The 15,438-nt window shown below is 42.8% G+C and overlaps 1 protein-coding gene across 2 annotated transcripts in view; it reads left to right on the forward strand.

The window, feature by feature from the left end:
* Positions 1-15,438, forward strand: part of LOC129840985 (zinc finger protein 473 homolog) — a 34,624-nt gene that overhangs the window by 13,531 nt on the left and 5,655 nt on the right. The window contains exons 4-6 of one of the 2 annotated variants that reach the window (XM_055909063.1): positions 7,877-8,038; positions 8,447-8,558; positions 10,352-10,473. In XM_055909063.1, coding sequence (XP_055765038.1) covers positions 7,877-8,038; positions 8,447-8,558; positions 10,352-10,473 — 396 coding nt within the window. Of the gene's footprint in view, positions 1-7,876; positions 8,039-8,446; positions 8,559-10,351; positions 11,780-15,438 lie in introns of those variants that run through there. The other variant, XM_055909064.1, reaches the window with a different exon arrangement.

Here is a 15,438-nt window from a genome sequence, read left to right on the forward strand (position 1 = left end):
GATCGTCTACTTCTTCCTCCTCCTCAGGCGAGGAGAGGCGAGAAGGATCAGAGCACCAATGCGCAGCGTGATAGTTTGACATAATGATGTTTATTAAAGTAAAGACGAAAGACGAAAACACTTCAACAAACTACAAAACAAATAACCGATGTAGACAGACCTGGACTCGAGAACTTACAAATGACGAAGAACGCACAAACAGGAACAGACTACATACACGAACAACAAAACAAAACAGTCCCGTGTGGTAGACATACAGACACGGAAGGCAACCACCCACAACAAACAATGTGAAACAACCTACCTATATATGGTTCTCAATCAGAGGAAAAACGACAACCACCTGCCTCTGATTGAGAGCCATACAAGGTCAATTAACACTGACACTTAACATAGAACAAACAACACAGACTGCCCACCCAGCTCACGTCCTGACCCACTAAACACAACTATACAAAAGGAAAACAAGGTCAGGAACGTGACACTATCACAAACCTTTTTTGTAGGTTGATTATGGTAGGCTAATAAAAGCATATTGTTCACAGCAGCCTATTATCTCTGATGTTCATTTATTTATTGGTGATGGATACATTAACTATTTGTTTAGACTACTGTTAAAGCACTCACATAGGCTACTTCTCTGCCAGAGCCCATGAGATAACTAGCCCTACCGGTAAGTGCGATCTAAGTAATTCCCTTATTCCCTCACGTTACCTCCTCAATCATTGGTGCCGCGTATAAAAGGCTAGACGAAGCTAAGCTTTAAATTAGTTAACGTTTGGTTAAAAGCATTTGATTTTGCAATGGCATAGGCCTACATTATTTTGGATTTGTGTGCCATGAGGTCAAAGGAATTGTCCGTAGAGCCCCGAGACAGGATTGTGTCGAGGCACAGATCTGGTGAAGGGTAACAAAAAATGTCTGCAGCATTGAAGGTCCCCAAGAACACAGTGCCCTCCATCATTCTTAAATGGAATAAGTTTGGAAGCACCAAGACTCTTCCTTGAGCTGTGGAGATGGGAGAATCTTCCAGAAGGACAACCATCTCTGCATCACTCCACCAATCAGGCCTTTATGGTAGAGTGGCCAGACTGAAGCCACTAATCAGTAAAAGGCACATGAAATCCCGCTTGGAGTTTGCCAAAAGGCACCCAAAGACTCTCAGACCATGAGAAACAAGATTCTCTGGTTTGATGAAACCAAGATTAAACTCTTTGGCCTGAATGCCAAGTGTCACGTCTGGAGGAAACCTGGCACCATCCCTACGGTGATGCATGGTGGGGGCAGCCTCATGCTGTGGGGATGTTTTTCATTGGCAGGGACTGGGAGACTAGTCAGAATCGAGGGAAAGATGAACGAAGCAAAGTAGAGAGATCCTTGATGAAAACCTGCTCCAGGGTGCTCAGGACCTCAGACTGGGGCGAAGGTTCATCTTCCAACAGGACAACGACCCTAAGCACACAGCCAAGACAACGCAGGAGTGGCTTCGGGACAAGATTCTGAATGTCCTTGAGTGGCCCAGCCAGAGCCTGGACTTGAACCCCGATCGAACATCTCTGGAAAGACCCGAAAACACCTGTGCAGCGACGATCCCCATCCAACCTGACAGAGCTTGAGAGGATCTGCAGAGAAAAAGTTAAGAGTTAAGCTCTTACATGTGTTTTTTGTCTTTATAAAAATAATAATATTTCATTTGTATATCGCATTTCCCACTCTCAATGCATATGTGAAGCTTGTTGGGGCTTACCTCTGTGCTCAAATCATTTCACAGTTGCAGTTTGAGCTTATTTATTCCCTTTTATTTATGAAAATATGCCGATACTGGCTTTTATCATTTACGATTTATTTCTGATATTTTAGATGAATTAAATAGATTTATATTATGGTGTTTGAAAATACATGAAATACATTGTGCTGCCACAATAAACAGAATATACAGACAGACAATAAACAAACGGAATATACGGAAAAGATAGACGCATTCAGAAAGTTTTCATACCCCTTGACTTATTCCACACTTTGTTGTGCTACAGCCAGAATTCAAAAGGGATTTAATATATGTTTTTTCTTAACCATCGACACACAATAACCCATAATGACAAAGTCAAAACATGTTTTTAGAATTTTAGCAAATGTATTGAAAATGAAAAGCAGATCTCTCATTTATATAAGTATTCACACCCCCAAGTCAATACATGTTAGCAGCACCTTTGGCAGTGATCACAGCTGTGAGTCTTTCTGAGTAAGTCTCTAAAAGATTTCCAAACCTGGATTGTGCAACATTTGCCCATGATTCTTTTCAAAATTCTTAAAAAATGTCATGTTAAACACTATTATGTGACTCCTGAACTTATTTAGGCTTGCTATAACGAAGGAGTTGAATAATTATTGAGTAAAGACATTTCAGCTTTTCTTTTGTATTCATTTGTAAAAATTTTGAAAAACATATTTCCAGTTTGACATTATGGGGTATTATGTGTAGGTCAGTGACAAATACATATCCATTTAATACATTTTAAATTCAGGTTGTAACACAATTTATATATTTTTTTTAAAGTTAAGTGGTGTGAATACTTTCTGAAGGCACTGTATAGACACAGAATTTACTCAACTCACATACAGTATGTGCATACCAGGCAAAAAAACTACAGAGTACACTATAAACAGTCTAAACTACAGACTACACTATATGCCACGACACCTCAGTGGGGCTTGACGGCAGAACCGGCATCCTGGAACTACCCCACGATCCACCACTCATCTCTGCCCTGCTTACTTAGCGCTGACACCACTCATTCCACTTGTCGTGGAAAATTGCAAGATTATGTTATAATGCTTGTAAGATTATGTTATAATGCTTGTTTTACATTATAATAGTTGTTACATTCGACAGAATAGAGTATTGTGTGTGTGTGTGTTCCACTGAGGATGGGCCTCTATGAGATAACACGGACAGAGGAGATTTACGATGTCTTTGGGGTGATAAAACCTAAAGAGCATTCCAGATAACATGAGCTAATGTTTCTGTTCTATGCCGTACCAGGGAGAGACGGTTACCTTTTGGAGTGAGGGGGCCAGACACTGGTCTTTACAATGAGAACTTTTGACACAGCAGTAACTGTCTGCTATGTTTTATAGATATCTTTCATACAAATGTTAATCTTTGTGAACTGTTCCTAAGATCTGTGGTTCGTCAGTGTAAGTTGAGAGGGGTGTATCTTGGCTATAAAAGATCTTTGTACTTTTCTGGTGGTACTTCTCAACGATTCATTAGAAATAGTGAATTGTTGAAAGTCAAATGCTATTGCTAAGCTTATTATTATTAAAGATGTAGTTTAAGTGTAACTCTGACTGGTGTGTAGTTTGTAACTCTCCTCATTTGGTAAAGCAGAAATATGCCACCACACACTTCAGGCAGATCCAACAGGATGTTCACTTCTGCCTGCTTGCTTACGTCAGCCACTAGCTTCTTCCTTGCCACTCCTTCAATGCTTAGTAGCCCCAGGGCTCTCCAGAGTGATTGTCCTGCGAAGCCCCTGCAGCCGACCTCAACCAGGTTCTCCATCCATTCTGCTGACTCTCAAGGATGAGGGACTGGTATTTGAGTTACCACTCATGTGACAACTCCATCCTCTCCTCCCAGGGCACTGTGAGCTTGATGAGGACCACCTGCTTGGTGCCTCTAGACGAGAGAACGATAACCATCGGTCAGACCTGCTTTGCAGTAGGAGAGCACATACTCGAGATAAGCTGGTCATCCAAATATTGTGCAGCTGGGCTTTTTGCCAACCCCCACATGTGGAGGTTTGTTGGTGCGGGCAAAACATTGTACACAGAGCAAGCCAGAAACTTAATCTGCTGCCCTTTCATGTTCCAGATGTGTTGCCAGGTGAATGCCTTGTCTCGCATACTCTCTCGACGTGTCCAGCTGCCCTATTTTTTCATGGCTACTGCTTTGACATGCCTGCTTTCTTCCTCAGCCATTGTGATCTCCCTCTGCACCATGCCTCAGCACTCTGCTTTCTTCCAGCTTGACCTGGTTCTGCATCCCAGACCCAGCCTGCCTTGGTCTACCGACCCAACAATGCAGAGAGAAAGAAAATTGAGAAGTAATATAAAAATAAAACACGTAATAATAAAGGTAATAATAGATTCACAATGAGTAACGATAACTTGGCTATATACAAGTGGTACCAGTACCGAGTCGATGTGCAGGGGTACAAGGTAATTAAGGTAGATATGTACATAACTAGAAATAAAGTGACAGACAGTAAGCAGTAGCAGCAGCGTATGTGATGAGTCAAAAAAGTTAGTGTAAAAAGGGTCAATGCAGATGTTCAATGGTTAAACAAATAGCTACCTGGACTAACTATTTAGCAGTCTTATTTCTTGGGGGTAGAAGCTGTTCAGGGTCCTGTTGGTTCCAGACTTGGTGCAGTGGTACCGCTTGCTGTGCAGTAGCAGAGAGAACAGTCTAAGACTTGGGTGGCTGGAAGCCTTTAAAAAATGTATGGCCTTCCTCTGACACAGCCTGTTATTGAGGTCCTGGATGGCAGGGAGCTCGGCCCCAGTGATGTACTGGACCGTACGCAATACCTTCTGTAGCGCCTTGCGATCAGATGCCATGCAGTTGCCGTACCAAGCTGTGATGCAGCCAGTCAAGATGCTCTCCATGGGGCAGCTGTAGAACTTTTTGAGGATCTGAGGACCCATGCCAAATGTTTTCAGCTTTGTCGTGTCTTCTTCATGACTGTGTTAGTGTGTTTTGACCGTGATAGATCCTTAGTGATGTGAACACAGAGGAACTTGCAGGTCTTGACCCGCTCCACTACAGCCCCGTCGATGTGAATGGGGGCGTGCTCGGCCCTCCGTTTCCTGTAGTCCACGATCAGCTCCTTTGTCTTGCTGACGTTGAGGAAGAGGTTGTTTTCCTGGCACCAGACTGGCAGGTCTCTGAATTCCTTTTATGCTGTCTGATCATCGTCGGTGATCAGGCCTACCACGTCATGTCATCGGTAATCTTAATGATGGTGTTTGGAGTCGTGTTTGGCCACGCAGTCGTTTTTTTTGTGTGTTTTTTTTTGTTCACCTTTATTTAACCAGGTAGGCCAATTGAGAAGTTCTCATTTACAACTGCAACCTGGCCAAGATAAAGCAAAGCAGTGCGACAAAAACAGCAACACAGAGTTACACATAAACAAACGTACAGTCAATACCACAAAAGAAAATAAAAAACAGGGAGGATGAACAGGGAGTACAGGAGGGTACTAAACACGCACCCCTGAGGGGCCCCTGTGTTGAGGGTCAGCGTGGCGGATGTGTTGTTGCCTATTCTCACCACCGGGTGTTGAACGCTGAGCTATAGTCAAAGAACAGCAGTCTTACATAGGTCTTCCTTTTGTCCAAGTGGGAAAGGGCATTGTGGAGTGCAATAGAGATTGCATCATCTGTGGATCTATTGCGGCAGTAGGCGAATTGGAGTGGGTCCGGGGTGTCTGGTATGATTGTGTTGATGTGAGCCATGACCAGTCTTTTAAAGAATTTCATGGCTACAGAAGTGAGTGCTATGGGGTGATAGTAATTTAGACAGGTTGCCTTGGCGTTCTTGGGCACAGGGACTATGGTGTTCTGCTTGTAGGTGCTACAGACTGGGGTCAGGAAGAGGTTGAAAATGTCAGTGAAGACACTTGCCAGCTGGTCATCTGCCCTGTGGCCCTGTGAATGTTAATCTTGTGACCAGTCTTTCAAAGAATTTCATGGCTACAGAAGTGAGTGCTATTGGGTGATAGTTTTTCCATTTATATTTTGAGGTTGGGCGTTAGCACGTTCGCATGTGGGGCGCACTGATTCGTGTCACCTCATTAGTCAGTATGTATTCCACCTGTGCTGGCTTGTTCATCTCGTTAGTCCTAAGGTTAGTCCTGAGTTTGAGCAATCTCTTCCAGCTCCTTTTCATGCCTGGGGTCGCTGTGAACTCCACGAAGGTGCTCCTCCACCTCTTCCTTCGTTGCTTTGAGCTCTCCTGATCTTTGTCCCCCAGGGGTTTTGATAGATACTGGAAGGGTAAAGTCTGTCCTCCTCTTCATCCGCCTCCTTCTGTCCCTGCGATGGTATTCAGCTTGGCACAAGGTCTTAATACGCGCCCTCAGATTGTCTCAGATGTCCTTCAATGCTGGTTTCTCTCCCTCCCTTGCTTGGTGAAAAGCCTTCTTCAGCCGCCGCAGGTCGCGTCTTAGGGTTGTTATGTTCTTCAGATGTCGGTTTTCTCTTGTCTTGCTGTTTTTTTCCAAAGCTGTCAGCCCCTATGCTCCAGATGATAGTTGACATGGCTCGGATTTTCTTCCCTACATCTCCAGCACTTGATCCACGTCTCGGTCGAACATGTCCCATTCCTTCTTTGCTGACGCAGCAGGCCATCTTAAGAACGATCGGGACTTAATGATCGGGTACTCTGATAATCTCCACCCGGCACAGCCAGAAAAGGACTGGCCACCCCTCGGAGCCTAGTTCCTCTCTAGGGTTCTTCCAAGGGAGTTTTTCCTAGCTATTGTGCTTCTGCATCTGCATTGCTTGGGGTTTTAGGCTGGGTATCTGTATAGCACTTTGTGACAACTGCTGATGTAAAAAGGGCTTCATTAAATAGATGTTATTGATTGATTGATTTCACAGGCTCCTTCCTGGTCTCTCTTGTGTTGTTCTGTACATATTGTCTTGTATGTTGTGTGTCTTCCCTCTCCTGTGTGTCCTCTGTCTCCCCTGGTGCATCAGGGATGTTGCGATCGCCACCCCTTTTGTAATGCGCATGGCGATTCTGGGGACTGTAGTTTGGCTCCTGCCATGGCCTCTCCTCCGTCTCACCAGGTTGCCCTATGCGTTGCACATCCCTATTTTGTAGTGTACACTATATCCCTGCCTGATGGATTTTCAGACCTCTCGTTTTGGCAAATCTTCACACATCAGTAGACCCTAGATAAATTGTTTAGCTGTTCGGTTGTCCTTCATGAGTGGTCATAACATTGGTCTGTCCTGTACGTCGATCATTCTCCCCCGCTTTCGACCGAGAGTGCTATCTTATTAGGTATCTTTCCATAGCGATTGATAGTGCGTACCTTCTTGGGAAGGTTGTGCTTAAGCCTGCCAAGAAAGATCTTTAATGTTATGGGGCTATTTTGCTTCCACTGGTCCTGGGGATCTTATGGTCAACGGCATCATGAACTTTACTACCAGGACATTTTAGCCAAAAACCTGGTTGCCTCTGCCAGGAGACTGAAACTAACCCCAAGCAAATAAATCCTTGTTAAAAAAAATCTCTTTCTCTGAGCAATTCTATTAGTATGAAATAATATAATTTTCCCAGTTTTGGGAGCATATAATTTAGCATAGTACTTTTATTTTATACAGTCTTTTTTGCTCATATTTATTAAGAGTGCCAATAATTTGAGGTGACTGTACATTTGCATGTTCAGGAATTTTACTTGGTGAAATGGTATAGCACTGAAAAGTATTGGGGATGGGTAAACATTCCATGTTGAAAGTGTGCTTATTATAGTGATGGGGGAAAAATCAGTACAGTTACATATTGGGATATTATTTTGGGCAATACATCGGATTGTTTTGACTATCACAATATTATTTTTGCGCTGGTTGGCACTACCTGCACCAAAACTCCAGTATGTTTCCTTCATAGCTTGTTCTCCATCTTTTTTTAAATAGGGAGCCAATTTGTTTTTCTCATGGTTCTCTCTGTTTGGAACATCAAATCGCAATATCGTATCGTAAACATCCCTGGCAATTCCAAGTCCTAGTTTATTATCTGTGTGTGTACGTACTTGAGGGAGTGTATGTCTGTGTAATTTGTATCACCTGTCTCTTCCAGGAGGAAGAGGGTCCAGAGATGCTGCTGGTGAAGGAGGAGGGCTGTGAGGAGGGTCTGGGGAACCCTGAGGGCACTATGGTCATGGAGGACAACCAGACTACACCTCCTGAACCCACAGAGGAACCAGCTGAGCAGCACAGGACCACACACAGTCTCACTGAGGTGAGCCCACTGTGAACTACTGTCTGAATGGTATTAGCTCAGGGCCTGTATCCACAAAGCCTCTCAGAGTAGGAGTGCTGATCTAGGATCAGTTTATCCTTTTCATTAATTAATAAGATTAACACATAAGATAACTAATAAGATCATATGGAAAGATCCTAGATCAGCACTCCTACTCTGAGACTCTTTGTGGATACAGGCCCAGGTGTTGATTCATTTTGTCTTATGTGTGCGACCATGCATTTGAATTATCAAACCATTTTAATGAGTGTCAAGTAATCAAATTAACTAACATGTTTGCATAATACTCATAGCAATCCCTCATTGCCCAATCAGAAGATGCTCCATAGCAGGGTGCTCATATCAGATTTCTTGATCCAACATCCTCTCACTCTGTATCACTTACAGTCAGTAGACATGGAGGATGGGAAGCCTGATCTGCTGCTGGTCAAAGAGGAGACAATAGAAGACAGACCAGAGAGCATTGACCTGCTGAGTGGACTAAAGATGGGGGTGCAAGGCAAGAGAGAAATACATAAAGCCTACATACAGTGCCTATAAAAGTATTCATACGCCTTGACTTATTCCACATTGTGTTGTGTTACAGCCTGAATTCTAAATATTTTTTCTCACCCATATACGTAATGACAAAGTGAAAATATGTTTTTAGACATTTTAGCAAATGTATTCACACCCCTGAGTCAATACATGTTAGGATCACCTTTGGCAGCAATTACAGCTGGGGCGGCAGCTTTGGGCCAGTAACACTTAACTGCCTTGTTCAAGGGCAGAACGACAGATTTTTACCTTGTCAGCTCAGAGATTCAATTCAGCAGCACTCTAACCACTAGGCTACCTGCCGCCCCAGCTGTAATTGCTGCCAAAGGTGATTCTAACATGTATTGACTCAGGGGTGTGAATAAATTTGCTAAAATGTCTAAAAACATGTTTTCACTTTGTCATAATGGGGTATTGTGTGTAGATGGGTGAGAAAAAAATATTTTGAATTCAGGCTGTAACACAACACCATTTCAGTTTAATCGTCACTTGTGCCGGATACAACATGTGTACCTATTACAGTGAATTGCTGTCATAGTATGTATCTCGTATCTCTCATAGTAGAATCATAAAATAGAGTCATGATAATAGAACATTAGATCAATAATAACACAAGGATAACCCTGATGAAAAAGTTTCAAAACAAAGTTTCATACTTCGTGTTGTCTTGAAGGATGAAACTACATGAGTTTTCAGAGCCTACTGTTATATTACACCAAGACAAACCCAGTTGGTCAGATCATAATCCGTTTTCTCTGGATGATGCAAAGCACACATTGAGTTGTCTTGCTTCGCATTGAAGACTGGAAAAAAAGAGGACCACATTTTTATGCATTGTTGACACATTTAAAGACGCTTTCTGGAACCCATAGTTCTAAAGGTTGTGCTTCAAAGAATACAAGTATGCTAGACATTTATAGAATGAATCCTACCTAGTTTGATGTTTCTGTGACAAACGGTGAATTAGTTATTGATTTATACCGCTTCAAAATGGCATTTGATAGATTTTTATGTATTTCTATCAAGTCAAAACTGGAATTTTTCATCAAAACAAAGGTTGTAAAAGTATGCTAGACATTTATAGAATAAATCTTACCTAGTTTGATGATTCTGTCATAATCAGTGAAAACCAGTGAAACTGTTTCAGATGCAAAGTGTTAGCCATCCTGATCAGCTTACTTTAGCTAGCAGTAAAACGAACGTAACCGTCAAAAGGCGGCAGATGACGTGTGACGTCCACAGGCAGGAGCGAGCTCTGTCTATACTCCTGCCTATCCCATTACTTCTTTCATGCCAATACGCATTTATTATTTGAGTGCAATGAAAATTAATGGGACATATTGACACATGAAAGGCAGCGAAGCTCTCTGCCTGCCTTTTGGCGTCTGTTAGCTGGCAGTATAAGGTAGAAAAAACCCACGCGCAAGTGATGTCAATGCCTTGCATTGAGTTGGGCTGGAAGGGCTGGAAAAAGGGATACAGCGAGGCTGCCTTTCTCCCTGGCCTGCTTGCGCATTTTGTACCAGATCACTACACATTTCCCAAATGAAGATGACAAGACACTGCCTACCCTGAATGCATGTCACGGCTACATGGAGTAATATTTTTTCTACATTCATAAAATTAAATCAATGCATCTTATTTTTACATACAAAACACACGTTATAATGTATGAACTTGACCAGGTAATTACCAAATATCCTCCATGTATAGAGTTTTCTGACATATTTTTGAAGTCTATTTTCTAACCTGCAGGTTGTTGGCTGGAGGATAACAGAGGAAACTGGGCGGCCATCATGGATTCCCAGACCGGTGCAGCCAAGGGCCCAGTGGACAACATCACCAAGCAGGCCAGGACCAGAGATGACATAGTGGAGGTCAGTGGATGGGACAGCGTCCTCAACTCTGGGCTGGGGAACAACACTGTTAACCACAATCAGAAACAGACAGTCGAACAAAAAACAACATCTGAACTTAGTCTCCATGACAACAGACTGGCTGAGACCAGGGCGAGGCGTAGATTTGGTCTCCATGGATGTGGAGGTGTCCGTATAAGGCTGGAGAGAACAGACACAGACTCGGCTGGCGATGCTCCGTCCTGCTACTATAGTTGTGATTCAGAGAGACTGATGGCACCTCCGGTTAACCCCCTAACAGGTGCTGCCTTCAGCCTGCCTTCTATAGGATCTATCAACTGGAACATTGACCCTGCGACAACACAGACACTCCCTGGCCTTAATCCTCCTCACACTCTCCTAATGTTAAACCAGACCTCAGACAATGCCAGTGTCTCAACACCAAATGGCAACACAAGCCCATTGACAAATGAGAGTAGTAGAGACAGAATCAGTAAAGGTGGCAGCGCCAAAGAGAAGCGCTTCCCGTGTTCGTTCTGTGGTAAAGCCTTCAGTTTCCCCAATCAGGTGAAGATCCATCAGAGGATGCACACGGGGGAGAAACCGTTCGGCTGTCACTTGTGCGGGGACAGCTTCTCCTATTTGTCTAGCCTGAAGAGGCACCAGAGAGTCCACACAGGGGAGAAACCATACAGCTGCCCCCAGTGTCAGAAACGGTTCTCCCACCAGCACCGCTTGAAGATACACCTGAAGATCCACACGGGAGAGAGGCCATTTGCCTGTACGCACTGCGGGAAGAGGTTTTCAGAGAGGAGCTACCTCAGGATACACCAGCAGAAAATGCACAAGACCCATGTATTGTGACATGTAATGTAGCTAGTTTGTTTGTAGTTAATAGCTAGTTTGTTTGTAGTTAATTATGTTGGTTGTGGATGTATAAGGAACTGGATGAGGTGAACTGAGGAAAGAATGAGTATGATGAGGCAGAGTAGATGATATGGTGATGGTTTTTGTGAGGGTGTCTGTAAAAATGCTTCAATAATGAAAAGGTTGATATTGGTATGTTATTATGAAATAATGAAAGTGCCTTAATTCATGTTTACTTGTCATGAAGTAGTGAAGATGTGCGTAATGTGATGTTGAACCTTTTCCAAAGTCTTCTAAAATTTATTTGATCAAAGCGAGTCCACCAGATTTAAGGAAAAAGGTAATGAGAAAAGTTATTATACTTGTCACATGTATTGTTTTGCGTAACAAAAGTACTGTACTTCATGTTTGGTGAGTATATGCCCATGTTGCTGAAATTAAATACAACCTGACTCTGTGGTGACTGACTTAATTTTGTATCATTGCAGGGACTGATTTTCCCTCATCTCAGTCGAACCAAAACATTATACTTAATTCTTAAATCAACACATGGACATTTTTTTATAATGAACTCCAATGGCTCCGTATTGTTAGATAAACTATACAGTGCATTCGGAAAGTATTTAGACCCCTGCCCCTTTTCCACATTTTGTGACGTTACAGTCTTATTCTAAAACGTATCAAATATTTTGTTTTTCCTCAATCTACACACAATACCCCATAATGACAAAGCAAAAACAGGTTTTTAGAAATGTTTGCTAATTTATTAAAAATAAAAAACAAATACCTTATTTACATATGAATTCAGACCCTTTGCCATGAGACTCGAAATTGAGCTCAGCTGCATCCTGTTTCCATTGATAGTCCTTGAGATGTTTCTACAACTTGATTGAAGTCCACCTATGGTAAATTCAGTTGATTGGACATGATTTGGAAAGGCACACACCTGTCTCTATAAGGTCCCACAGTTGACAGTGCATGGCAGAGCAAAAACCATGCCATGAGGTTGAAGGAATTGTCCGTAGAGCTCAGACAGGATTGTGTTGAGGCACAGATCTGGGGAAAGGTACCAAAACATTTTCTTAAATGGAAGAAGTTTGGAACCACCAAGCCTCTTCCTAGAGCTGGCCGCCCGGCCAAACTGGGCAATCGGGGGAGAAAGGCCTTGGTCAGGGAGGTGACCAAGAACTCAATGGTCACTGACAGAGCTCCAGAGTTCCTCTGTGGAGATGGGAGAACCTTCCAGAAGGACAACCATCTCTGCAGCACTCCACCAATCAGGCCTTTATGGTAGAGTGGCCAGACGGACGCTACTCCTCATTAAAAGGCATATGAGAGCCCGCTTGGAGTTTGTCAAGAAGCCTCCAAAGGACTCTTGGATAAAACCAAGATTTAACTATTTGGCCTGACTGCTAAGCGTCACGTCTGGAGCGCGTCACCTGGCACCACCCCTACGGTAAAGCATGGTGGTGGCAGCATCATGCTGTGGGGATGTTTTTCAGCGGCAGGGATTCGAAGACTAGTCAGGATCGAGGGAAATATGAGTGGAGCAGAGTACAGAGAGATCCCTGATGAAAACCTGCTCCAGAGCGCTCAGGACCTCAGACTGGGGCGAAGGTTCACTTTCCAACAGGACAACGACCCTAAGCACACAGCCAAGACAACACAGGAGTGGCTTCGGGACAAGTCTTTGAATGTCCTTGAGTGGCCCATCCAGAGCCCAGACTTGAACCCCATCGAACATCTCTGGAGAGACCTGAAAATAACTGTGCAGTGACACTCCCTATCCAACCTGACAGAGCTTGAGAGGAGGATCTGCAGAGAAGAATGGGAGAAACTCCCCAAACACAGGTGTGCCAAGCTTGTAGCGTTATACCCAAGAAGACTCAAGGCTGTAATCGCTGCCAAATGTGCTTCAACAAAGTACTGAGTAAAGGGTCTGAATACTTATGTAAATGTGATATTTCAATTATTATTATTTTTTAAATACATTTGCAAAAAAATGTAGAACAATTTTGTCTTTGTCATTATGGGGTATTGTGTGTAGATTGAAGAGGGAAAAAACAATATAATCCATTTTAGAATAAGGCTGTAACGTAACAAAATTTGGAAAAAGTCAAGGGGTCTGAATACTTTCCGAATGCATTGTATATAGAAACGTACACTACTGTTCAAAAAAATGGGGTCACTTAGAAATGTCCTTGTTTTTGAAAGAAAAGCAAATTATTTGTCCATTAAAATAACATCAAATTGATCAGAAATACAGTGTAGACAATGTTGTAAATGACTATTGTTGCTGGAAACGGCAGATTTTTTATGGAATATCTACATAGGCGTGCAGAGGCCCATTATCAGCAACCATCACTCTTGTGTTCCAATGGCACGTTGTGTTAGCTAATCCAAGTTTATCATTTTAAAAGGCTAATTGATCATTACAATTATGTTAGAATGTATGGGTTCGATTACAGGCTCAACATGGCCAGAAACAAAGAACTTTCTTCTGAAACTCGTCAGTCTATTCTTGTTCTGAGAAATTAAGGCTATTCCATGCGAATAATTGCCAAGAAACTGAAGATCTCATACAACGCTGTGTACTACTCCCTTCACAGAACAGAGCAAACTGTCTCTAACCAGAACATAAAGAGGAGTGGGAGGCCCCGGTGCACAACTGAGCAAAGGGACAATTACATTAGAGTGTCTAGTTTGAGAAACAGACGCCTCACAAGTCCTCAACTGGCAACTTCATTAAATAGTACCTGCAAAACACCAGTCTCAACGTCAACAGTGAAGAGGCGACTCGGGGATGCGATTCCGGGATGCTGATGAACTTGGATTAGCTAACAGAACGTGCCATTGGAACACAGGAGTGATGGTTGCTGATAATGGGCCTCTGTACGCTTATGTACAGTTGAAGTCGGAAGTTTACATACACTTAGGTTGGAGTCATTAAAACTCGTTTTACAACCACTCCACAAATTTCTTGTTAACAAACTATAGTTTTGGCAAGTCGGTTAAGACATCTACTTTGCTGGAGGGAACAGATGCTGGAGGAAACAGGTACAAAAGTATCTATATCCACAGTAAAACGAGTCCTATATCGGCATAACCTGAAAGGCCGCTCAGCAAGGAAGAAGCCACTGCTCCAAAACCGCCATAAAAAATCCAGACTACGGTTTGCAACTGCACATGGGGACAAAGATCGTACTTTTTGGAGAAATGTCCTCTGGTCTGATGAAACAAAAATAGAACTGCTTAACCATCGTTATGTTTGGAGGAAAGGGGGGAGGCTTGCAAGCCGAAGAACACCATCCCAACCGTGAAGCACGAGGGTAGCAGCATCATGTTGTGGGGGTGCTTTGCTGCAGGAGGGACTGGTGCACTTCACAAAATAAATGGCATCATGAAGCAGGAAAATGGTGGATATATTGAAGCAACATCTCAAGACATTAATCAGGAAGTTAAAGCTTGGTCGCAAATGGGTCTTCCAAATGGACAATGGCCCCAAGCATACTTCCAAAGTTGTGGCAAAAGGGCTTAAGAACAACGAAGTCAATGTATTGGAGTGGCCATCACAAAGCCCTGACCTCAACCCTACTGAAAAGTTGTTGGCAGAACTGAACAAGCGTGTGCGAGCAAGGAGGCCATAAACCTGACTCAGTTACACCAACTCTGTCAGGAGGAATGGGCCAAAATTCACCCAACTTATTGTGGGAAGCTTGTGGAAGGCTACCCTAAACGTTTGACCCAAGTTAAACAATTTAAAGGCAAAGCTACCAAATACTAATTGAGTGTATGTAAACTTCTGACCCACTGGGAATGTGATGAAAGAAATCAAAGCTGAAATAAATCATTCTCACTACTATTATTCTGACATTTCACATTCTTAAAATAAAGTGGTGATCCTAACTGACCTGAGACAGGGAATTTTACTAGGATTAAATGTCAGGATTTGTGAAAAACTGAGTTTAAATGTATTTGGCTAAGGTGTATGTAAACTTCCAACTTCAACTGTAGTTATTCCATTTAAAAAAACAGCCGTTTCCAGCTACAGTAGTCATTTACATGAACAATGTCTACACTGTATTTCAGATCAATTTGATGTTATTTTAATGGACAAAG

The sequence above is a fragment of the Salvelinus fontinalis genome, chromosome 42 (genome assembly GCF_029448725.1).
Source record: "Salvelinus fontinalis isolate EN_2023a chromosome 42, ASM2944872v1, whole genome shotgun sequence".
NCBI classification, from domain to species: Eukaryota; Metazoa; Chordata; class Actinopteri; order Salmoniformes; family Salmonidae; genus Salvelinus; species Salvelinus fontinalis.